The sequence below is a fragment of the Alosa alosa genome, chromosome 7 (assembly GCF_017589495.1).
Source record: "Alosa alosa isolate M-15738 ecotype Scorff River chromosome 7, AALO_Geno_1.1, whole genome shotgun sequence".
Lineage (NCBI taxonomy): Eukaryota > Metazoa > Chordata > Actinopteri > Clupeiformes > Clupeidae > Alosa > Alosa alosa.
In genome coordinates this window covers 34220435-34244365 of record NC_063195.1, presented here as the reverse complement: position 1 = coordinate 34244365, position 23931 = coordinate 34220435, and the positions used below count along the sequence as shown (strand labels likewise).

The 23931-nt window shown below is 45.3% G+C and overlaps 1 protein-coding gene across 4 annotated transcripts; it reads left to right on the top strand.

Annotated features, from left to right (window-relative positions):
* The first annotated feature begins 750 nt into the window (after positions 1-750).
* myh9a (myosin, heavy chain 9a, non-muscle) lies at positions 751-22850 on the top strand. 4 transcript variants are annotated; one of them, XM_048247403.1, is made up of 41 exons: positions 751-918; positions 5334-5665; positions 6027-6183; positions 6705-6732; positions 7068-7161; positions 7757-7777; positions 9177-9269; positions 9366-9429; positions 9595-9693; positions 9871-10014; positions 10103-10198; positions 10316-10587; positions 10761-10934; positions 11111-11284; positions 12096-12210; positions 12371-12558; positions 12646-12767; positions 12900-12969; positions 13146-13306; positions 13402-13510; positions 13618-13749; positions 14061-14267; positions 14681-14818; positions 14997-15120; positions 15230-15401; positions 15599-15811; positions 15966-16110; positions 16346-16552; positions 16681-16785; positions 17093-17245; positions 17420-17668; positions 17874-18086; positions 18244-18456; positions 19433-19594; positions 19714-19842; positions 20074-20162; positions 20238-20361; positions 20464-20672; positions 20900-21008; positions 21132-21304; positions 21789-22850. In XM_048247403.1, the coding sequence occupies exons 2-41, from the start codon at positions 5339-5341 to the stop codon at positions 21898-21900; spliced, it is 5886 nt and encodes a 1961-aa protein (XP_048103360.1). In that variant the 5' UTR covers positions 751-918; positions 5334-5338; the 3' UTR covers positions 21901-22850. The 4 variants fall into 4 exon arrangements, with proteins under 4 accessions (XP_048103360.1, XP_048103364.1, XP_048103362.1 ...); XM_048247405.1 differs by lacking the exon at positions 751-918 and adding an exon at positions 2259-2278; XM_048247404.1 differs by lacking the exon at positions 751-918 and adding an exon at positions 3164-3186.
* Positions 22851-23931: the final 1081 nt, after the last annotated feature.

Below are 23931 nucleotides of genomic sequence, written 5' to 3'. Positions count from 1 at the left end.
TTGAAAGATCCAAGCCATGGGCCAAATCATTTCCAGTCAGCTGACATCTTGGAGACGTTTTCATAGCATTCTCCACAATCTCCCTTTGTCATCACCTGTGAAATACTTAAATTCTTTTAAAAAAATGTCAGTAGATTCGTCAAGTGAAAAAGTAGTTGTTGACAAAAGTCTCGTTGACAAAAGTCATTGGCACTGTGACAGTAAACTACATGTATTTATTCAGCATAAAAATGGTATTTCTCTCTTCTTATTTCCTACTCTGCATCACTTACTCCTCACCCCCCTTCGTTCCCTCATCCCTTTCGTGGAAAATCACTGATGTCTGCAGGTACAGACAAAGCTCTAAACCACATTCCTAAGAATGTCTGTTTTTCTCTTTGCCTTCCTATTTTGGAGGCTTTCTCGTTAGACTGAATGACAGCAAATAAAACAAGCACAACAATAGTGTCATTGGTGTGGTTTTAGAAGTAGGCTTATGCCAATAGTATGACTATAGGCCTATTTAAATAGGCTATGCTTAATTTATTTCGATCACCGAAGCCAGAACGATTGCCTTGTTATGAAGCATGGTCGAGAATACCTGCATGAAATCAGAGGAGGGACCAGCAAGAAATTTAGCTAGCAAGTTCTGAGAAAATGTGTGCTTGCTCGAGTCTGATTGACACCGACGCGCAAAATACAGTGACTAAAAGTGGGCGTATCACAGCGCACATCCTCAGTAACCACGCCCGTACAGCTGAGCGACATGACAGGGTGAGCGGACAGAGAGGAAAGGGTGAAAAGAGGAAGACAAGCAAACATTACTATAGAAGGAAGCGGACCGAAACACGCGGTAACTTGACAAGGAAGTTACATGCAGCATTAAGGGAGCTGTCTTCTTGCAACACGGACACCCTTCGAGCGCCTGCAACCTAACAGGTGAGTGGTCAAGTTATACCTGTTGGACTTCATACAAGTCCGTCAGAGTTCCGCTGCAACCTGTGCAGTATACCTCGACTTTTGGCTAGGCTGTAGCCTATTCGTGAAGGTAAAATGTTAGGCCTACTCCCTGACTGGGCAGCCCAGTGTCAAGAAATGTATCAGATATGTTTGAAAGGTTTTAATACACTGAAGTGGAACCGAGCATCCATGTAATTAGCACCGCTAGTTTATGTTCATTTAAGTTAAGGAAAACCACCTTAAGTTAGCAACGAGATCAAGATGGAAGACCCTAGACCGCGCTTCGAAGAGTTTCATGTCAAACTAAAGACTATCGTAACCTACTGTATGTTTGTAGCCTGCCTGAACGAGGTAACTTAAATTGTATCCAATTTAGTGGTGTGTTTCCTGACTTCATACGCCTCGCCCTCCGCTGGTTTCTTTGGTTCTTAGCATGACGCCACACCGCGGCTGCCATTGCGTTCCTTATCAAGTCCTATCATGATGTTGGCCAATCAAGCCATTCGAATGCTGCAAATGCAACTTCATGCGGATGCACCTGCTTTAAGCGAAAGGCATGATGGGATCACGCTCAGCCCTTTGGTTCTTACCTGTATTTTGCGTGTCTCAATAGTGAACTGTAATTAATGATGGCCCAAAACATTTTAAGGTTGCTTGACGTTGATGGGGTTTGACGTGTCATTATGTGCACACTGACTTGCATCTGCCCTGCAGTTCTAACTGACTCACTCCCACTGCACTCTCTCACTCACACGCCAACCTTTCAGTTCTCTCCACAAAGGAAGTCGCATCATTGTGCATGAAAGAACCACTGTCTATGGAAAGAACCTAACCCGCTGTTTTTTTTTTGTTTTTTTGTTCAAGACAACTTGAGCAGCAAATGTAGCCTGTAATAGGCTGACATTGGGATTTCTTGTTGTCACTCCAGTGGTGTTGAGGTGGGCAGGGAGGTGTTGTTGTGTTGGGTGTGTGTATATTTATCTCTGGAGCATGTGCGAACATTAAGACCCTGATCCTGCACCGCTCTAGGGGTCAGCTCTTGCCTGTTCAGTTGGCAGCTGGGTTTAGAGCAGGGATTGAATGACAGCCAGCAGAGAGAATAGATGAGAGCGTGCCAGGGACGGACGGACAGACAGACAGACAGACAGACGGACGGACGGAGCAACAGAGAGCGGGAGTGATAAGGAGGAGTGTGGTAAACGAGTGACTTAGCTGTTTGTAGCCAGAGCTGCTCCGCTGTTCATGGATGTTGTATAAGAGGATGTCCTCCATCCCTTGGTTTTATTCCCTCAAACACGCTTAATCCTACTGCTCAGTTTTAACTTGTCCACCTGACAAGGTATGTATTATGTTGGCCTCCAAATAAGCTGCTAGGTTTGGCATGTATTTTGTGTGCTTATACATGTAGACAACAGTCTTAGCACAATAGGTAGAGTAGAGTGGGATGGATTGTGTTACATTTGGTTACTGTACAGAAACACTCCCATCATATGCTAGTTTAGTTTTCTTGACTTTCTGTATTGGTGAAGTTGTTGGTGAGCTGAAGTAGTCAAGATAAGATATGCTCACACCAAAGAGGAATTTGCATGTATTCAGCAGAGGGTGAGTCAATAGCTCAATCTTATGAAGTAACATCCTCTCCTAGTGATCTGGATGTTGGCTCATCAGTTTACTGCAGGGTTGTGTCATGTGAATTTAGCACAGTATTGCCTGCCATGATCGGAGAATGCGGAGTTGTCAGTCAGACGTTGGTTGTGGTCTGACTTGCTGAAACTTCCTCACTAAGTACTCGCACACCAGCAGATCAGTAGCAGCACAGGATGCATCGTGTCACCCAATAAGGCCCTGAGATGAGGTGTTCAGAAACACGTTTGTTTCACCACTGCACTTACCTTTTGCTAGGTACTTTCCCCATGGCCCAGTATTTTGATGGTTTCTGTATTTGTTAGTCTCCTCCCCTTGGTTTGTCCTCACTTGTTCACAGGGCCTGTGTCTGAGTCCTTAATAAACTTAGAGGCAGGCGCTGATGCCCCCCCCTGCCTAATCCCTTTATCCCTCTCTGATGCACTCTCACTTGCCCCACTGCTAGCGTTCACCAGGAGCACTGGCACAAACAGTAGTTAGGAACCACTGGGACGGATAACCTTTTCTTCCTTCATTGGTACAGTTTATACTGGACTGAAGAATTTGATGATTAACTTGACTGTTGATTAACTTCTCTGTGTTCCTCTCGCTAGTCATAAGAAGGTCAGTATTGTCTATTGAGGCCTGATGGGGTTGGCTACACAGGCGTTAGAACTAGAACAGAAGCATTAAGGGTGGGGTTTGGGGTGGGGTGTAGGGTTAGGGAGGAATTGGAGATGTCTGTAATGTGGCCTCTGCCTTTGAAGAGCAGAGAAGCAGCTGTATGTGTGTCAGCGGCGAGCCAAAGTTGGTGTTTGTGTTCAGCAGTACCAGCCATTAAGGGTGAGCAGATCATTCACTCTCAGGCTTAAGATTGTTGAAGCAGTATGGATGGAGAGAGAGATCCTCCACAGCTATCTGAGATTGATTAGCTTAGTCTGAGTCATTATGGTGAGTAGATAGGCAACCTGGAGTAATCTGCCCCAGATAAGGATGAGGGAGGGATGAGTGAGTGAGTCATGCCCCACCAACTGAGAAAGGAGATTGGAGCTCCTCTATTTCTCACTCGCATACTCCCACAGAACACACACTGCCACATTGCCATGTTAAAAGTTGCAGTTGGATACACATTCATGTTAAAGCTAGTTCATAAATGCATGTACTATTTTATATTTGGACTTACACCTGGTTTAAACGATAAGGTGGGTTCTCTGTCCCCTATGCTAAGCTGTTGACAAAATGCAAAGAATCTATACTGTTGGTTTAAAAATATAGGTCAATGGCCTTTTTCATTATTGTGATTCAAATCGATTATTCTATTTTTTTTTAAATATTCTTAGCCTTTTAACTATTAGCCTATAGGCCTACAATTCTGCAGACTTTACCATTTTTAGCAGTGCAGGCTGTTTGAAGGGGATTGGATAAGGAGGCTGTTTGGTTTGGGTAGTGCTGGCTTCTGAGCGTTGGGTGTGGCACATAATGAAATTTGCCGCTTTGTCCAAACTTGCTCCTGCATTCCTGCCTCCAGTTGTGTTTTCTGCTCCACTTCAAAGGAGTGCGTGACTTCACCGTCTTCCCCCAGCGGAGACTACTGCTTTGGCCAAGCAGTTAAAATCTAAGATTACTCTGGCTTAAACTTAAACTTACTTAGACTAGGCCAGAAATATGGAAAGCTACTATGGATATTTCAATTTTCAATAAATCATTGTAAATGAAGTCTTTCATTTGTGTAGGTTCATCAGAGATGATCTCATCAAGTCAGACAATACAAATCAACAAATAATCAACAAAACTGGTATTGTGCAATCTGAAATAGTATCACATAACAAACAAAGCAAGAAAATCATTAACGCTATCAAGATTTAACGTTACCAAGAATTTACGTTTTTGAGAGACTGAAAAGGGGCAGAGGTGAAAGGACAGACCTGGAGTGAGGACTGGCCATGTGTGGAATTCTTTGAATAATTACTGGCCCAAACTGGTATGCACTCCTTGATGTGATGTGGGGATAACCAGAGGAGTGGAGAGGAGGTGGGGATAACAAGAGGAGAGGAGGTGGTGGGGATAACCAGAGGAGAGGAGGAGGTGGTGGAGAAGAGTCTGTGTTGGGTTTGGTTGAGGGCCCCTGGGGGTCCAGGTGACCTGATGCTGGAGTGAGCTGGAGATATCATGTGCTCGTGCAGAGGTGTGACCGTGTGACCCTCTGACTAGTAGATCACCTGAGGCCAAACTGCTTTTAAACATTTTAACACCAGCACCCTTTTCCACACGGTTGCTTTTCTACTCGTACACATACAACTGGTGCAAACATGACTAATGAGAGGAATATCTTCAGGAGAAGATTTCATTCCAGCTTGTAAATCGTTAGTACACGATTCCCAATTTTTGAGTTTTTTTTTTTTTTTTGTGTTCATACCATAAATTCATAAATTGAGTTTGTTTTCTACAATAGACTGTATACTAATGATATGACAAAGAGTTTAGATTAAGTGACTTGAGTGACACTTGCAAGTAATGAAATACTGTAGCTTTAACCAATCACTCCGAAAGGCTGCCCATGTATTGAGGTAATTGAAGGTTAAACCAGGTGTAGCCAGTCAAGGAAAATGAATAATGGCTGACAGGTGTGTTGAAAGGCCTCAGACCCAGACCTCAGACCCAGTGGCACCCCTGTAAAAGTGTCCAGAGACTCATGCTGGGTAACGCTATGGGTAATGTGGGTACAAATCTAGAAGAGTCCTCTAACGACAGTTCCTCTCCACTCCTTATAGCAACCATGTCGAGTGCAGAGAAGTTTCTTTACGTCGACCGCAACTCGATCAACAACCCCCTGGACCAGGCCGACTGGGCTTCCAAGAAGCTGGTATGGGTGCCATCGGAGAGGACGGGCTTCGAGGCGGGCTCCATCAAGGAGGAGAAGGGGGATGAGTGTATCGTGGAGCTCGCAGACTCGGGCAAGAAGATCAAGGTGAACAAGGATGACATCCAGAAGATGAACCCACCTAAATTCAACAAGGTGGAGGACATGGCTGAGCTCACCTGTCTCAATGAGGCCTCTGTGCTGCACAACCTCAAGGACCGATACTACTCCGGCCTCATCTATGTGAGTATGACGCACAAGGTGGCCAGCTGAACACCGAGCATACATACACATGGCTCAACCAGTCATTAACATTGCAACTTTTTTAAAATTGGGATTTCCTGTCATCTTAACGCATTAGTCGACACTTCTGCTATCTGACAAAATAGTGTAATGCTGCTCAGGGCTGTGTTGTAATGTCGAGTCATTTTGGTTTTGTATGTAAAAAACAAACCAAAAAAATTAACGACCGCACACAGCAGTTGATGATACATTATCCAGAATACCTAGTGTTAGTTTGTTTTTGAGAATGTTGACCGGAATACCATTGCTCTGACCACAGTAAAGTTGTTCATAAAGGGCTCATCATTGTCTCTGTCCTCAGACATACTCAGGGCTTTTCTGTGTGGTGATCAACCCCTACAAGCACTACCCCATCTACTCTGAGGAGATTGTGGACATGTACAAGGGCAAGAAGAGGCACGAGATGCCACCTCACATCTATGCCATCACAGATACGGCCTACAGGAGCATGATGCAGGGTGAGCATATACTGTATACACACACACACACACACCCCTGCATAGATGCGGACAGTAGTGGAGCCTCTCGTACTTGTCGCACATAGTTGCATTCCATCTAACCCACAAGAGTGCGAAGAGAGGAGAATGGAAAGTCCATAAAAGGTTAATGTGTTCCACCTACAGTACACACTTTACTTACTAATCGAGCCATGTGGTTATTTGAACTTGAGCTGGTGCTAAATGAGTCATTACAGAGAATCATTAGGAGCCATGATTGATAGCTTTAGTAATGAAATCATAGCCCATATTAAGCCAAATGTCAAATGATAAATCAACCTTCTGTCTCATGAAAGGTTTATTTAAGTAAGACTATATTTTAGTCTACCTATATTCTCTCATTGTATCTATTTCATTCATTTATATTATACCATGTAAAATTAACTGAGACTTTTACTTTAACTGAGGCATTTTAGATGAACAACCCATGTTTATGGATTATTCTAATGATTATTAACCTTTACTATCCTTCTTTCCCTCAGATCGTGAGGACCAGTCCATCCTGTGCACGTAAGTTCAAGGCAAACTGAACTTTGACTAGGAATCATTTTTGGATATGGGGGTGGGAGAAGTGTCTTGTGAGTTTATGAAGTGCAGTCTCAGTATATGTTCAAGGACAGTTTGGCCAATAAACAACTGCTGGAACTAGTCCAACTGCTGTATCTATACTGACAGTTTTTGCACACTTGTAAAAATAGTCACACAGGAAAGAGATGTCACTTCATAGGCAGCTCCGTTCTCATGCAGCATGGCTGTCATTTCATGATAGAATGTGGGAAATGCAAACTGGGCAAATTAGTTTTTTTTTTTTTTTCCCTCATCTCTTTTCTTTCTGTCTCTATCAGGGGTGAGTCAGGTGCTGGAAAGACTGAGAACACAAAGAAGGTCATACAGTACCTGGCTCATGTTGCATCATCATTCAAGATCAAGAAAGACCCGGTCAGTCCACTGAGCCTTCTAGAATCATTTCCCTTTAGAACATGTTTATCCCTTTCACTTGAACGTCTCCATGAACGTCTACCACCTGCTCCACCTGAGCCCATCTTGGCTTCTGTTATTCCTGGGTCTTCACCCACGGTCCTCCCTCTTGTGGACTTGCCACAGATTGTTCGTTCCTCTATTTGGTCTTGTGTTTCTTGCAAGGGGTGCTGCAGGCATTCCTTTCAAGCCCAGGCCTGTTCTCCCTGTGTGTGTGTGTGGGTGCCTGTGCCTGTGCGTGTGTGGGGACTGTGTGGATGCCTGTGTGTGTGCGCCTGTGCGTGTGTGGGGACTGTGTGGATGCCTGTGTGCCTGTGTGTGCGCCTGTGTGGGTGCCTGTGTGCATACCCTTTAAAGAACCAGATGTATGTAAATAAATATTTTTCTAGTGAAACCCTCTCTCCAGCAGGAAGATATGTTCTATCATGCACTTATCAGAGTGCACAATGAAAGCCGTGTTGCCTAGCAGGGGGGGAATGACTCACCCATCAGAGCGGTCAAGTTACATCACTACCTAGTGGTTGACGTTGTTTCTCTGTTTCTGTCTCCTTTGCAGAGCAGTGCGGTCCTGTCTCATGTGAGTTGCCTTCCTCCGCCCAGGTTCCTCAGTTTGGGCACTTCCTTAAAACCAAACGGCTTGCTAACATCCGCTAACTTCTGCTAACTCCTCTACTGCTTGTTGCCCTGATAACTGCAGCAGGTTCTGTGCTCTCTGTGCCGTCACAAGCACAAGTTTGTCTAGACTCTGGCTTCTTGCTCGTCCCCACTAACTGCCTTCATGTAATATATTTCTAATTATTTATGGCTCATTTACCTGTTCATCTTATGCACTGAAATTGGTATTCACAACAGGAAAAAAAAAAAAAAAACATTTCCAGCTAGCAAGCTCTTTTGTGTCTCTTTGATTGCCCTGTGCTTGGTACTGAGTTGTGGAACCTCTCTATGACTTCTCTGCTGTACTCCCTTGTCGGGGGGATCTGTGTCTATGGAGAAGGGGATGGGATATGTGCTTCTGTCTTGCAGCATAATCTTGAACTTAAGCTTTAAGGACTGTTTCACTTTGCCACCACAAGGTGTGTGGGTGTGGCACAAGTGCCCTATGACTGCTGTGCTTCCTCCTCCCTCCATATCTTTTGTAGTTTAAAGCCTCATTTGATCTGATACAAGCTACAGCAAAACACAATCACTCAGATCTGCTTGACAACTGTGACCTTTAAACCAACAAGCGTCATATCTGTATAATGAACATACTTGGCAAGCCGAGGCAGGCTTGTTCTCCTAACCTATTTCCTGTTCCAGAGAGGAAGACGCTCAATGCTTTTGTTAGATTCTGGTGGTAAAGTTAGAAAGTGCAGCCCATCTTGTAAATCATAATTTGACACTGTACATTCTACTATTTAAGCTTCTATAACACACAATGCTCTGGCCATTAAATAGCCTTAGTTGCTGAAATGGCCTTAAATAAACAAACAAACACACTGTACATTCTACAACAGTATCCGTGTAGCCTGGCTAAGACCTGACTGCCTCTCAATTCTCAATTAAGATTGAAATGGGTCTGGAAACCCTTTATTCACTTCCGATTTCCAAGGGACGTGACTAGCATTGAAATTAAACTTAAAATGGAACACGCTTGCCTAGTCTTTTTGGAAGTCTAGCAAACACATCTTTCTAGTAAACAAAGGTTTTAAATGCAGTTTACTCGGCTCTGAAGAAAATACAAGACCATATTGTATAATACTGGTCACCAGCACAGCCGATTGGTTGAGTTTAACAGCGCTGCTAACGGCTACTTCTGTCTCATCATTTTTAAAGCCCGCTCAATGCTGGAGAAGTGGTTGTGATTGGTTCCTGGGTTTGTCTCCAGACAGACCTGCAGACCAAATTCAAATTTGCTAACCGGTTCCTCTGGGTTCACCCAGGCTAGTATCCATGCTAAATACAGTATGTGCAAACTCTCATTGTTCTCTAAATAGGGAGAGCTGGAGAAGCAGCTGCTGCAGGCCAACCCCATCCTGGAGGCCTTTGGTAATGCCAAGACGGTCAAGAACGACAATTCCTCCAGATTTGTAAGATTATTTCCTCCTGTATTTTAAGTAATTGCTAAAATAAGGCTTTTTCAACTCAAATTAAATTCTCACTTGAATTATTTTTCTGTTTCACAGGGGAAGTTCATCAGGATCAACTTTGATGTGAATGGCTATATTGTTGGGGCCAATATAGAAACTTGTATCCTTTATGAGTTCATACTTCTATGTCTTTCTGGGCCAGCATTTTTAGTGTTTGAGCTGCAGTGAAACTGCAATAAAATGACCTGTATTTTACAGTAGTTGTAGCTTTATTAGTGAATATCATTTGAAGTTTTGTCTCTCCTTAACTAATGATCCTGACTAGATCTTCTTGAGAAATCTCGTGCCATTAGACAAGCCAAAGAGGAAAGGTCATTCCATTTCTTCTACTACATGCTGGCCGGGGCAGGGGATAAACATCGCAGTAAGTCTTTGTGGAATCCCCAAGTAGTACAGTCATAATGGTGATTGGTGTCATATCAATTAGCATAATGAGCATAATGTCATGCAGTAATCAGTACAAATATCAATCAAAATGATTTAAAGGAAAAAGGTGCCATGTTTGATTTGTGTCTTTATATTTGATTAATTTTCTTTATAGCCGAGTTGTGTCTAGAGAACCACAGCAAGTACCGCTTCTTGTCCAACGGCAACGTGACGATCCCAGGCCAGCAGGACCGGGACATGTTTGTGGAGACTGTTGAAGCCTTCAAGATCATGAGCATTCCAGAGGAGGAACAGACAGGTGAGCTAGAGCCCTTCAGACGTGTGTGTGTGTGTGTGTGTGTGTGTGGCCTGCTGTAATGTTGAACTGGTATGCCTCCCTCCCTAAGGTCTGATGAAGGTGGTGTCTGCTGTCCTACAGCTGGGTAATATGTCCTTCAAAAAGGAGCGCAACTCTGACCAGGCTTCCATGCCTGATGATACTGGTAATTTCATTTAATTCAATGAGTTCAATTTAATCTGCATCTGGCTAAAACAATTCCATACGCAAGGTTTATTTATTCTTCTAATACTTCTCTTAAATGCTCCCATCTTTCCCTTAGCTGCACAGAAGGTTTGCCACCTCTTTGGCATCAATGTGACGGACTTCAGCCGTGCCATCCTATCACCCCGCATCAAAGTGGGCCGTGACTATGTGCAGAAGGCTCAGACGCAGGAGCAGGCCGAGTTTGCCATCGAGGCCCTGGCCAAGGCCACCTATGAGCGGATGTTCCGCTGGCTGGTCATGCGCATCAACAAAGCCCTGGACAAGACCAAACGCCAGGGGGCCTCTTTCATCGGGATCCTTGACATTGCTGGATTTGAGATCTTTGAGGTATGGAAAGCACGAGGCTTTATGTTTTTGACCTTCATGGTTGCTGGTGATAACCATGCACTACCAAAAAAGTGTCTGGTTCCCTATTTCATTTTGATTATGGTGGTTATTGGTCGACTTTGTTTTGTGGAAGTTCATTTTTGACTTTGCCCTATCTCACCCCTCTTTTACAGCTAAACTCCTTCGAGCAGCTCTGCATTAACTTCACCAACGAGAAGCTTCAGCAGCTGTTCAACCACACCATGTTCATCCTGGAGCAGGAAGAGTACCAGAGGGAGGGCATCGAGTGGAGCTTCATCGACTTCGGCCTGGACCTGCAGCCCTGCATTGACCTCATCGAGAGGCCTGTACGTCATCACAGCGTTAATACTGATCAACCAAACCCATTCTCCTTCTGCATAAACGCTTCCTCCTCTCTGTTTTCATACTCACTTCCTCTTTTTGGATTCTTCATAAATGCTCTCAGCCTTATCTAAGCTTTCTGTGCACTGTACAGTTGCTCATTCAGTGTCTTCCCCTCTAGTCTGGTCCTCCAGGTATCTTGGCCCTGCTGGACGAGGAGTGCTGGTTCCCCAAAGCCACGGACAAGACGTTTGTGGACAAGGTGTGTCAGGAGTTGGGTGACCACCCCAAGTTCCACAAGCCGAAGAAGCTGAAGGATGATGCGGACTTCTGTGTTACTCACTATGCTGGAAGGGTACCTACTGTTCTAGCATTTCACATACAAATGTTATTTCCACATTCAACATTGTGCTGCAGCAGCCTTCGGTTCTTGCATTACAGTGACCTACTGTACGCATTATGCACAGACCTATATATAAAACCTTAGAGAAAAATATGTGATTGCTTGTGTAATAATGATGAAGTTTGCATGAAAAAAGTGGCAACTATCAAGTGTCCAAGGGTTTCCATTCAGCTCATTTTCGTATTTTAAGTGTATTTATGAAATTTTGGCTAAAGAAAATCACACCTCACATCTGTGTTTCCATCCACTGAGTTGCGTGAATTAAAAATGGATCAAAGGAAGAATTGTGAATAGCTGTAGGACTCGAAACAGAAAAGTCGTCAGGGCAGTGTTTGGGCAGGGCAGTACAAAGGGCACAGGGCAGGTTGTAAAATTGTGCTTGCAAACTCATTTGCACCTGAATCACTGTATACCTTATGATAATTGCAAGTGAATCCACCCTAGTGAATCACTTTTCTATTCACCAAACAACTTTGAGAAGATTTGGGAAAGATTCTTGAAAGATTGTAGTCTTCTAACTAATGCCCCCCATTCAAGCTTTACTCGACTCCAATCTTTCAAGAATCTTTCCCAAATCTTCTCAAAGTTGTTTGGTGTATTTAGATGTTAGGCCATTAGATGTTAGGCACATTTCAAGTGTTTCCAGTCCTAATTTCCTGTTTGAATGGTTAAAATGTACTTTCATGTACTTAATGATGCATACATAAAACTCTTTGGGGGGCCTTTAAGACCAAGTGTTTAATCCTATTCCTTTGTTTTTAAGGTGGACTATAAAGCAAACGAGTGGCTGATGAAGAACATGGATCCTCTGAATGACAATGTAGTGTCTCTGCTCAACCAGTCCTCTGACAAGTTTGTGTCTGAACTGTGGAAAGATGGTGAGTATGGACATTCAGGAGTTAGAATTAAAACATGCACTGTGCTTGTAGTTAGGTAAGGGTTTCAAATCAAATAATGAAAAAGTCTTTGTCATGATTGAAGGTTACTGTGACCAAGAGTGGGGGGTTGATCTTTTCTTTTTTATCTCCTACGTTGCAGTGGATCGTATTGTTGGACTGGATAAAGTGGCTGGAATGGACTCTATGCCTGGGGCCTTCAAGACACGTAAGGGTATGTTCCGCACTGTTGGCCAGCTTTATAAGGAGCAGCTCGGCAACCTGATGACCACTCTGAGGAACACCAACCCCAACTTTGTCCGCTGTATCATCCCCAACCACGAGAAGAAGGTGTGAATTTCAGTAAAATGGCAAAGTCTGAAAACGACGGGGTGATATATTTAAAATGATAATCCTGATGTTAACTGTTTCACTCAGGCTGGTAAACTGGAGCCTGGGCTGGTCTTGGATCAGTTGAGGTGCAACGGTGTCTTGGAGGGCATCCGTATTTGCAGACAGGGTTTCCCCAATCGAATCGTCTTCCAGGAGTTCAGACAGAGGTAGGGTTTAGTCCCCTTACTACTGCTCCTCTTGTACCATCACACCCCTCTCTCACAGATTGAGGACTCCCCAAGGCAGAAGCATTTTTGGTATTCTGACCTGTTCTGATCCTCTGGTTCTCTCTCTTCCAGGTATGAGATCCTCACTCCCAGTGCAATTCCCAAAGGGTTCATGGATGGCAAACAAGCTTGTGTCCTCATGGTGAGGCCTGTTTTTATTTTATTTTATTTTAATTTATTTAATATTGATTTATGGATTTTTTTTTTTTTTTTTTTTTTTTTTTTTTTTTTCTTTCTTTTTTTCTGACCAGTATTTACGGACATACTTACTGCCTTCACTTGTTTACATCTTCTGGTGTCTCCATTTTTGTCTGTCAGGTCAAAGCCCTGGAGCTGGACCCCAACCTCTTTAGGATCGGCCAGAGCAAAGTGTTCTTCCGTGCTGGAGTCCTGGCCCACCTGGAAGAAGAGCGGGACCTGAAGATCACCGATGTCATCATCAGCTTCCAGGCCTGGTGCAGGGGCTATGTTGCACGCAAGTACGCAGGAACTATGTAGTGCTGCTTAGAAATTCACTGCTTAAGTTTAAAAATGTGTGTTTTATTAAAGCATAACCTGAACATTCCTCTATCAGAGCTTTTACTAAGAGGCAGCAGCAGCTAACTGCTATGAGGGTGATCCAGAGGAACTGTTCCGCCTACCTCAAACTCAAGAACTGGCAGTGGTGGAGACTCTTCACCAAGGTGACGTCCAGTCAGCATTTCTTTGTTTTAAACTTTCTTTGTTTTAAAAGTTCTCTCTCTAAGACGTATGACGTATTGAGACTCTTGGCTCCCTGGTCACCTTGCAGGTGAAGCCGCTGCTGCAGGTCACCAGGCAGGAGGAGGAGATGTTTGCCAAAGAGGAGGAGCTGGTCAAGGTCAAGGAGATGCAGCTGCAGGCCGAGCAGCAGCTCAAGGACTTTGAGAGCAAGCAGCAGCAGGTACAGCACTCCGTCCTCTACTGTCCACTACATCACCCTGCACTGAGGGGAGTGTCACAACCTGTCAAGATTATTAAATATGGATGAGGCTTGTGTCAAACTTCATCTGATCGACCAGTTTCCCATACATGAATTAAACCTAGTCAAAGAGTTTCTGTAGTTTTCTTTTAGTGTAGGACTACATTTCTCTGTATGGAGAAGCTAGTGTTGATCTAAAAAATGACGAGCCATAGATGATATTCCGGTTTGTTCATTTCAACTTTAACGTGCCTTGCTCTAATCCATCATGCCCTGGTCGTCTCTCCCTGCAGCTGATGTCTGAGAAGCTGGCCCTGCAGGAGCAGCTGCAGGCCGAGATGGAGCTTTGTGCAGAGGCTGAGGAAGTGCGGGGGCGCCTGACGGCCAGGCAGCAGGAGCTGGAGGGGATCCTCCACGACCTCGAGTCTCGTGTGGAGGAGGAGGAGGAGCACGTTGCCCAGATGCAATCTGAGAAGAAGAAGATGCAGCAGAACATCTCGGTCAGTTGGACTGACGTTTAACAGTCAGATTGATGTGTGAATGATTCTGTAGAGAGGATGGCTCAGATGTTTTCCTGTATTTGCTTTCTTGGTAAATGGTATAAAGTTATATACTGTACATATAACCAGTATTACACTCGCATGACTAACACATGTCTATATGCAATGAGTTATTTGTCATCGCCCAGCATTTTTTGACCTCAAGTGCATTACTCTCTGAAGGGAAAGAGTGAGTGCTGTCTAAATCACTCTTCCCCTGATCCATCAGAATTCCTCAGATTATTGCTAAGGACTCTCATTAGATGGTCATGTTCAAGAGGATGGCTGTTTTTGGAGATGGCCGAGGAGTTGTGCAGGTACCAGTGATGTCCGTCTCACTCTCACTCACTCCCCTTTCTGTCGCTGACCTGCAGGAGCTGGAGCAGCAGCTGGACGAGGAGGAGGCCGCCAGGCAGAAGCTGCAGCTGGAGAAGGTCACCATGGACGCCAAGCTGAAGAAGATTGAAGAGGATGTCATGCTGCTGGACGACCAAAACAACAAGCTCAACAAGGTTGGTCAAAAATGTCTAGGTACTCAGATGGCTATGGAATGGAATGATTGAATGCTTTTCAATTTTGATACATAAAAATGGATCGGCTACCATTTTTAGGTACCGGTATAATTCTTCTAAAAAGACTACCAGTAATCACTACTAGTACCAGTAATCTTGCTCGTGTTGTCATTTGCAGGAGAAGAAACAGATGGAGGAGAGGATCTCTGAGTTCACGGCCATCCTGGCAGAAGAGGAGGAGAAGTCCAAGAGTCTGCAGAAGCTCAAGAACAAACATGAGGCCATGCTCACCGACTTGGAAGGTGAGCTGACCTGGGAAGATTTGTGAAGATGGTGGCCTGTTGGGTATAACTTGTGAGTCCTGTGTGAGTAACTGTGGGCTGTCCTGTGTGTTCCACTCTTGTTTGCCAGACCGCCTGCGTAAGGAGGAGAAGCAGCGTCAGGAGCTGGAGAAGAACCGGCGCAAGCTGGAGGGCGACTCCCATGAGCTCAGCGACCAGCTCGCCGAGCTGCATGCCCAGATCGCCGAACTCCGCGCTCAGCTGGCCAAGAAGGAGGAGGAGCTTCTGGCCGCTTTAGCCAGGTGAGTCATTGACACCGGTAAAGCTCTTAAACTTTGAAATAATAATTTTTTCCACCTATAAAATAAAACTACTTTTTATTGTGTTGTTTGGGTTATTTATTTGAGGAGGATGCCAGTAGTATTTGTGCTCCACACACATGTTCATCTGATTTGCCTGCTTGCTCGCTTGCTCTCTGGTTCTCCCTCTCTCTCTCCAGGATTGAGGAGGAGGCTGCCCTGAAGAACTCTGCACAGAAGAAGATCCGGGAGCTGGAGGCTCAGCTGTCTGAGCTGCAGGAGGACCTGGAGCTGGAGAAGGGGGCGCGTGGCAAGGCCGAGAAACACCGGCGCGACCTGGCCGAGGAGCTGGAGGCCCTCAAGACCGAGCTGGAGGACACGCTGGACACCACTGTTGCCCAGCAGGAGCTCAGGTAACCTGATCTGGATCTTGTACGCTGTGTTCAATATTTATACAAATCGATCAACTTAAAATGGCTCCTGGATATTCTGAATACACACATCAGCGTTCTAGAGTGTGCCGGTGGGTATTTGCACCACTACCATTTATTTCTATCTACGTTTCAGAGCTAAGCGAGAGTCTGAGGTAACTGAGCTCAAGAAGACTCTGGAGGATGAGGCCAAGTCCCATGAGCTGATGCTGGCTGAAGTGCGCCAGAAGCACAACCAGGCATTCGAAGTGCTCAACGAACAGCTCGAGCAGGCTAAACGGGTGAGCACTGGCTGGCAAACGGCAACCACTGTGTACGCTATGACTTGTTAACCAGTTCCCACAAGCAGTGCTAACATAATCAGCACTCTGACATCAGGGCTACTCCACTCACACAGTAGACACTTCATATGTGTGTTTTTCTAACCAATTTGTCATTCAACAAAGCATGTAGGAAATTGGTCAACAGGCCGAGCAACACTATAAATATGACTCCCTGTTGTCCTCACTCCAACAGAACAAGGTGTCAATGGAGAAAATGAAGCAGTCCCTGGAGAGTGAGCGCAATGAGCTGCAGATCGAGCTGAAGTCGCTGTCTGACGGCAAGAACGACTCGGAGCACCGCAGGAAGAAGGCCGAGTCCCAGATGCAAGAGCTCCAAATTAAACACACGGAGAGCGAGAAGCAGAGGCAAGAGCTGGCCAGCAGAGTGGCCAAGATGCAGGTGAGCAGACAGATGTGTTCATTCAGAGACACAAAGGACACCAGTTACGCATGTCTGTAGAAATACACCATATACACCATCCTCATCCTTTCTATGCCATTAATCCCCCCCACCCCAAATCTTCCTAGGCTGAGTTGGAGCATGTAAACAGCTCACTGACTGAAGTGGAGAGTAAGTCCATTAAAGCCTCCAAGGACTGTTCTTCTTTGGAGTCCCAGCTTCAGGATGTGCAGGTACTGCATGAACCACAAACACTCCACATGACCATTTACTTGCATTCATATATAACTGGAGGCGACTGTTGATTTTTGTTCAATTAGCATTATTGCAAAATTGGTCCAAGAACATGGATCAAGTTTAACAGACCCGTTCTGTCTAAACTGACTAATCTGTAACTGTCAGTACTTTAATTTGCTCAATTTTGAGTACACCATGTTTTATATACATGATTTGCCTCCGATTCAGTACATTTGTCTTCTACAACACCTGATATTCTACAATGTTTCCTTTCCTCTGTCTTGTCCTCTTGTGACACTCCAGGAGCTCCTTGAAGAGGAGACACGACAGAAACTGTCTCTGTCCTCCAAGCTGAGGCAGCTGGAGGACGAGCAGAGCAACCTGCGGGAGATGCTTGAGGAAGAGGAGGAGGCCAAGAAGAACGTGGAGAAGCAGCTGCACACCGCACAGGCCCAGGTGAGTCAAGGAGCTGGAGCCACACAGACACAGACACAGACACAGACACAGACACAGACACAGACACAGACACAGACACAGACACAGACACAGACACAGACACAGACACAGACACAGACACAGACACAGACACAGACACAGACACAGACACAGACACGTTTTCCCCCTCTGTAGATGGCTGAGGTGAAGAAGAAGGTGGAGCAGGAGGCTCTGTCCCTGGAGGGTGCGGAGGAGGGCAAGAAGCGCCTGCAGCGCGAGATGGAAGCCATCATGCTGCAGATGGATGAGAAGAACTCGGCCTACGACAAGCTGGAGAAGACCAGGACCCGGCTGCAGCAGGAGCTGGACGACATGCTAGTGGACCAGGACCACCTGCGCCAGATCGTCACCAACCTGGAGAAGAAGCAGAGGAAGTTTGACCAGGTATGTTTCAGTGGCTGAACCCTCAGTGGTAGACAACCGGTGTAGAAATAAACGACATGGCTCTGTTCTGAAACTCACTTCACTATTCCTTATCCCAGATCTTGCTACAGACAATTGTCAATAGTTTGTTAATAGCTGAATGCCCTCCAGGCATCAGCAGTCTTGATGTCACACAGAATGTAGGAGATGCCTTATTCCTGTGTAGATGCTGGCAGAGGAGAAGACCATCTCCAGTAAGTATGCTGAGGAGCGCGACCGAGCCGAGGCTGAGGCCCGCGAGAAGGAGTCCCGGGCGCTGACCCTCACCCGGGAGCTGGAGACCATGACCGACCAGAAGGACGACCTCGACCGTGCCAACAAGATGCTCAAAGCTGAGATGGAGAACTTGGTGTCCTCAAAGGACGATGTTGGCAAGAGTGTAAGGCTACGTCCCATCACGTCAGATCATTTTGTATCTATATTTCCGTATTCGCCGTAGCACATTTTATTCCGTAATGCTACAATCATTTACAAGTAAGGGATGGTAGATTTGGAAGGGGATTTTCACCCAACTGCCCCCCCCCCGTTCTCTGAAGATCCATGAGCTGGAGCGTGCCAAGAGATCGATGGAGCAGCAGCTTCTGGAGATGAAGACTCAGGTGGAGGAGCTGGAGGACGAGCTGCAGCTCACAGAGGATGCCAAGCTGCGTCTGGAGGTCAACATGCAGGCCATGAAGGCCCAGTTTGACCGGGACCTGCTGGGCAGAGACGAGATGGGAGAGGACAAGAGGAAGCAGCTGATGAAACAGGTGTGTGTGTGTGTGTGTGTGTGTGTGGTACTGGTAGTCAAACGCTGTGCAGCAATTCCATCCAGTGGCAATAGTGTTTTTATCCAGTTAAGTTCACATACCCTGGCAGAATTTGTAAAATGTGTACCATTCTTTGAGGAAACATGAGTGAACGAACACAAGTGGCCAAACACTTAACTTTTTTTTATGGTATTCAAATTAAACCAGAAGGCATCACAGAATAGTGCAATCATTAAACAAAAATGACAATGATATCTCCGTTCAAATGTTTACATACCCTTTATTTCTTAATACTGGGTATTGTCCATTCTTCTTGACAAGCCTCCAGGTCCCGTACATTCTTGGGTTGTCTACTGTAGCATGAACTGCTTGTTTGAGAGCTCCCCAGAATGCATTCATCTAGCCAACAATTTTGAAAAAATCCCTAAAATTCCCTTTGTAGCTCACACACCCCTAAAACATCAGAGATTTACCTCTATGTTACACAGCAGGGATGGTGCACTTTTTTTGTCACCTTTTGACCCTTGACTCTTCTCCAAACGTGACCACACAGTTAAATTTCGGTCCCATCACTCTAAATGACTTTGTTCCTTCTGAGATTTGTCTAGGTGCTGGTTGTCATATTGTAAGCATGCTGTTTTGTGGCATTGGCAGAGTAATGACCATTTGGGTGATTTCAGTTATCACTATTATTTAAATACGGCACATAAGATTATGTGATCAATGGCTTCACCAGCAGAGGGGTTTTTTGCATGATCAGTCATATTTTCTAAAAACTGGCCAATATTTAACCAGGGTATTTAAACGTATGAGCACAATTGAATATTGAAATAATTTGGAATGCAGGCCTTGATTTATCCCTTATGTGATACCAGTGTACCATATAGTCCAAAAACATAGTGTTGTGTTTTGTGTGTGTGAGGATGTTGCAGAATAAACAGGCATAACGTTAAACCCCTCTCCCGTGCACCTCCAGGTGAAGGAGATGGAGCTGGAGCTGGAGGACGAGCGCAAGCAGCGCACTCTGGCCATGGCTGCCCGCAAGAAGATGGAGCTCGACTTGTCCGACCTGGAGGCTCAAATTGACATGGCCAACAGGGCTCGAGACGAGGCCCAGAAACTCCTCAGGAAGCTGCAGGTAAGGAGCACTACAAAGCTCAACGTTCGACATCTGGGCCTCGTGCTACAAGGGCATGTGTGCTCACTAGCCAGTGTGGTGCCTACTTAACACCCGTGTCTGCCCTCTGACCCCTCCAGGCCCAAATGAAGGACCAGTTGCGGGAGTTTGACGAGCTGCGGATGTCCAGGGATGAAGCCCTCAACGAGGCCAAAGAGAACGAGCGCAAGATCAAAAGCATGGAGGCTGAGAACTTTCAGTTCCATGAGGTTTGTAAGGACTTGAGGAGTCTTCCAACTATCTGCATTTACTATTAGTCCTGAACCCCAGTTATTCAAATGTGTTTATCTGAAAAGCAATCAAGAATGGTGTATACATAGTAAATAAAGTTAAATAATGTATGAATAACCAGAATTCATGTGTTCACATGTAATTGTTCATTGTATGATGTTGATGTGTTGATGAGGATTTGAAATGCTCATTTCCCCCTCTCTCCTTAGGATCTCGCCACAGCTGAACGGGCCAAGAGACAGATGCAGACTGAGCGAGATGAGCTGCAGGATGAGATCACCAACCAGACTAGCAAGAAGTGAGAGACGATTCTGTCTGTGTGTGTCTGTGTGTGTCTGTGTGTGGAGCTGACATTCTCCTCTCCTGTTGGCAGCTCTCAGCTGAATGATGAGAAGAGGAAGCTGGAAGCCCGCATTGCCCAGCTTGAGGAAGAGCTGGAAGAGGAGAACCTTAACAATGAGCTGATCAACGATCGAATGAGGAAGGCCAATCTGCAGGTCAGAAGATTGAATGGTTTTTGATCAGCACAAGTTGAAGTATTTCTAGTTAGAAGATGTAGTCTGCTAGTGATGTGTACTCACGGCCCCTGTCCTCCACAGTGCGACCAGCTGACCACCGAGCTCTCAGCAGAGCGCAGTAACTGCCAGGTCCTGGAGGGCTCACGCTCCCAAATGGACCGCCAGAACAAGGAGCTGAAGCTGAAACTACAGGAGATGGAGGACTCGGTCAGGTCCAAATACAAGTCCACCATCACCTCCCTGGAGGCCAAGATCGCGGCGCTTGAAGAGCAGCTGGACACTGAAACTAGGTAAGATCACTTGGACTCCAAGTGACACAAGGTACGTGCGTGCGTGCGTTTTGAGGTGAAGCATTAAAGGGGGAGACGATCAATAGTGTGAAACTTTTGAAACTCCCTGTGAACTGATGTTGAGGGCATGATTTTGAGGACTGACATGCTTTGTGTAGCACAATAGTTTATGGACTAATGTTGTTTGTTTATGTCAATGGTTTCTTTTTTCCCCCTCCCAACTCCAGAGAAAGACAGCAGGCCTCTAAACTGGTGCGGCGCACAGAGAAGAGGCTTAAGGAAGCCATTTTACAGATTGATGATGAGAGACGCAACACAGACCAACACAAAGATCAGGTCAGCACGATGGCATGGCTAGGGTATAAATGAAACGTTAGCTTTGCAATAACTGTTCCTTGAGGCCTGCATATATGCATGTTGCAGTTCAGTGAGAACCTCTTGTTGGCCTTCATCCTTTAGGCCGACAAGCTGAATGTCCGCATGCGCCAGCTGAAGAGACAGCTTGAGGAGGCTGAGGAGGAGTCGACACGAGCCAATGCCTTCCGCAGAAAGCTGCAAAGAGAACTGGACGAAGCCACAGAGTCTGCAGACCTCATGAACCGTGAAGTCAGCTCTCTAAAGGGCAAACTCCGGTATGTCTTGGAATATGGAAGTGTACCTATACCCCCCCAACTCTGAGTCCAACTCCACCCAAAGGCAAAAGAGTGGGCAAGGTGTTGAGTTTACTAGGCTTGAGAGTTTATGAACAGTATTTCATGAAGTGGAGAGGTCCCAAGCGGTCAACGTTTTATCTACACTGACCTTAGATGAATTTGTGTTGCATCACGCTACAGTCACATGATGTTTTTTTTCTATTGTGTAGGGCACATGACTGCATTGTGTCCATTCCACAACTTGCTTCAGTGGGTGACGTGTAGAATATTGTGTTATCTGAATTAGTTGACAAGATATACGGTCACCTATCTTCAAATTGTATAGTCGTCCATGTCCAATGTATTTTGGCCTGAGAGTAGTTACTAGTTACAGTATGGTTTGACTTGACAAAGCTATCATACTTGTATTATGTTATGGCATGAGTAAGTATATCCAATTAAAATCCACTGTGTTTGCTTCCAGGCGTGGGGACTACTCTGTCAATGTGAGAAGGCTTGTTGGTCGTACAGGCATGGATGGCAGCGATGACGAGACGGAGGTGAAGAGTGAGACCCCTGAGCCCACACCGGAGTGAGCACCACCCCCACCCACCCGCCCGCCACCCTCACCCTCACCCCCACCACCGCCACCCTCACCCCCACGCCACCCTCACCCACCCACCCGCCCGCCACCCTCACCCCCCCACCCGCCCGCCACCCTCACCCCCACCACTGCTCAGATGATTGGAATTGCTTACCTCACCTATCCGATCTTACGCTCCCGCCTTAATTGTCACGTGCTTGAAATGAAAATGCCATCTGGGACCTGCTTTTACATGTAATCATGTCTTGACTTACGTGCAGTGTAAAGACAGCAATACACAATGTTTATACACAAGCAATACACAATGTTTATAAATGGAACATATAAGCACTCAGGATTTTGGTGAAATTAACATATAAGAGATTTATTCAAATAACTGCAGTTTGTTCACTTTTAACTCTCTCTGTTTTTTTTTGTTTTTTTTATCAGTATTTTTTCTACTTTACTTGAATACCTTTAAAGTACCTACAGTACATTCCTGTGCACATTTAGTTCTCTTTGGATGTTACCACTTCTACAGCTTACCACAGTTGTCTTTCTACCTCTCTTGTTTTTAGAGGCTTGTTGCAACTGAATCTTACTGTACACGTTTTTTGAAGACTTAATAAATTACAAAATGCTGTTTACAAAGTCTCACCAAAATCAACAGTTCACACTGAAACGGTCATATTTGTTAATGCTGTTTAAGGTGGGAACTGCTGTCTTGTACCGCCTTAAAAACAATCTCCATTTCTGAACGGGCTCATTTTTTTTCCCTTGCGTTTTTGTCTTTCTGTTAAAGATATTTGGGTGATGATGCCACTAGGGGTTAAATATAAATGTATGCTTGCAATTAATCCATTTTAAACATTTATAGTTTGCTTACTGTGACCAATACATTGTATCTACTGTTGGTTCATTTAATGTTTATTTGCATTTCAATAAAGTTTATGGTATAACTTGCTTGAAGGGTATTCCATTATTCAACAATTCAACACACATATTGGATTTTGAAACCATTCATCATAAGTCTTGTCTTATGAAATTTGAGCCTGACTGAGATGTGCCTTTTCAATTAGACACGGCCTAGAAAATTGCATCAAATATGTACCACTTGTATTCCTCTCCCCTCTCAGAAAAACTTGCTGTAGATGTGTGCACGTTGGAAGTATTGTGTATAGATTTATAATTTCACATTAGAATTGCTGTCTTACCCACTTTGGACTTTGAATGCGGAGCTAACCTGGGTGAACTCATACGGCTCCTACACACAGCTGCGTGCGTTGCGTTGCTGGAGACGCATCCCATTCACTTTACATGGGCTCACGTCATCCGTTGCCGAACTGAATTGTGGGTCCGTTGCGTCGCGTTTCTCCCGCCGCTCGCGTTGAGAAGCTCAGCACCGACAGATGGCACCGGCCAATCAAGCCAATCTACGGACGGCACCAACCAATCAAATTACGGTTATACTTCAAGTCATTTGCATAGCTACCGTCGGGAACACCTACTGGCATGCGTTGACGGAACGCAACTGTGTGTAGGAGCCGATAGACCGTAAAAAAAAGGGTGAACTTAATGCGGAGCACAACCATAACTGTACATGAGGGGAGGAAATGTACAACGAAGAAATTACCAGTAGAGGGCTCTGTGTTCGTAAATAATATCCTTGGGACGATAAGCCAAAGATTGTTAAGGCGGAGCAAGATACTTCGTCGTAGTTCATGTCTATGGGCGCGAAATGGGGATCGAATCCTGTCTGCATAAAGAGGCGTGTCGATGACGTATTGACGAGCGTACGTTGCAACCGGCCAACAGCAGCTGCATAAATAACCGGCGCACACCTGATATAAGGTTGATTTTCTCCAGACTGGAATGCTCAAAAATGCTAAAAATGTAACTGAAATGTTCAGAAGGGTTTGAGGATCATGAAAACGTGCCCGAAATTCACATTCCTAACTCTATAGAACCAAGACCTTAGCATATGTGGTGAAATTCTGAGCTCTGCCCATAGACTTCAATGGAGCAGTCGCTGCCTCTGCTCTGC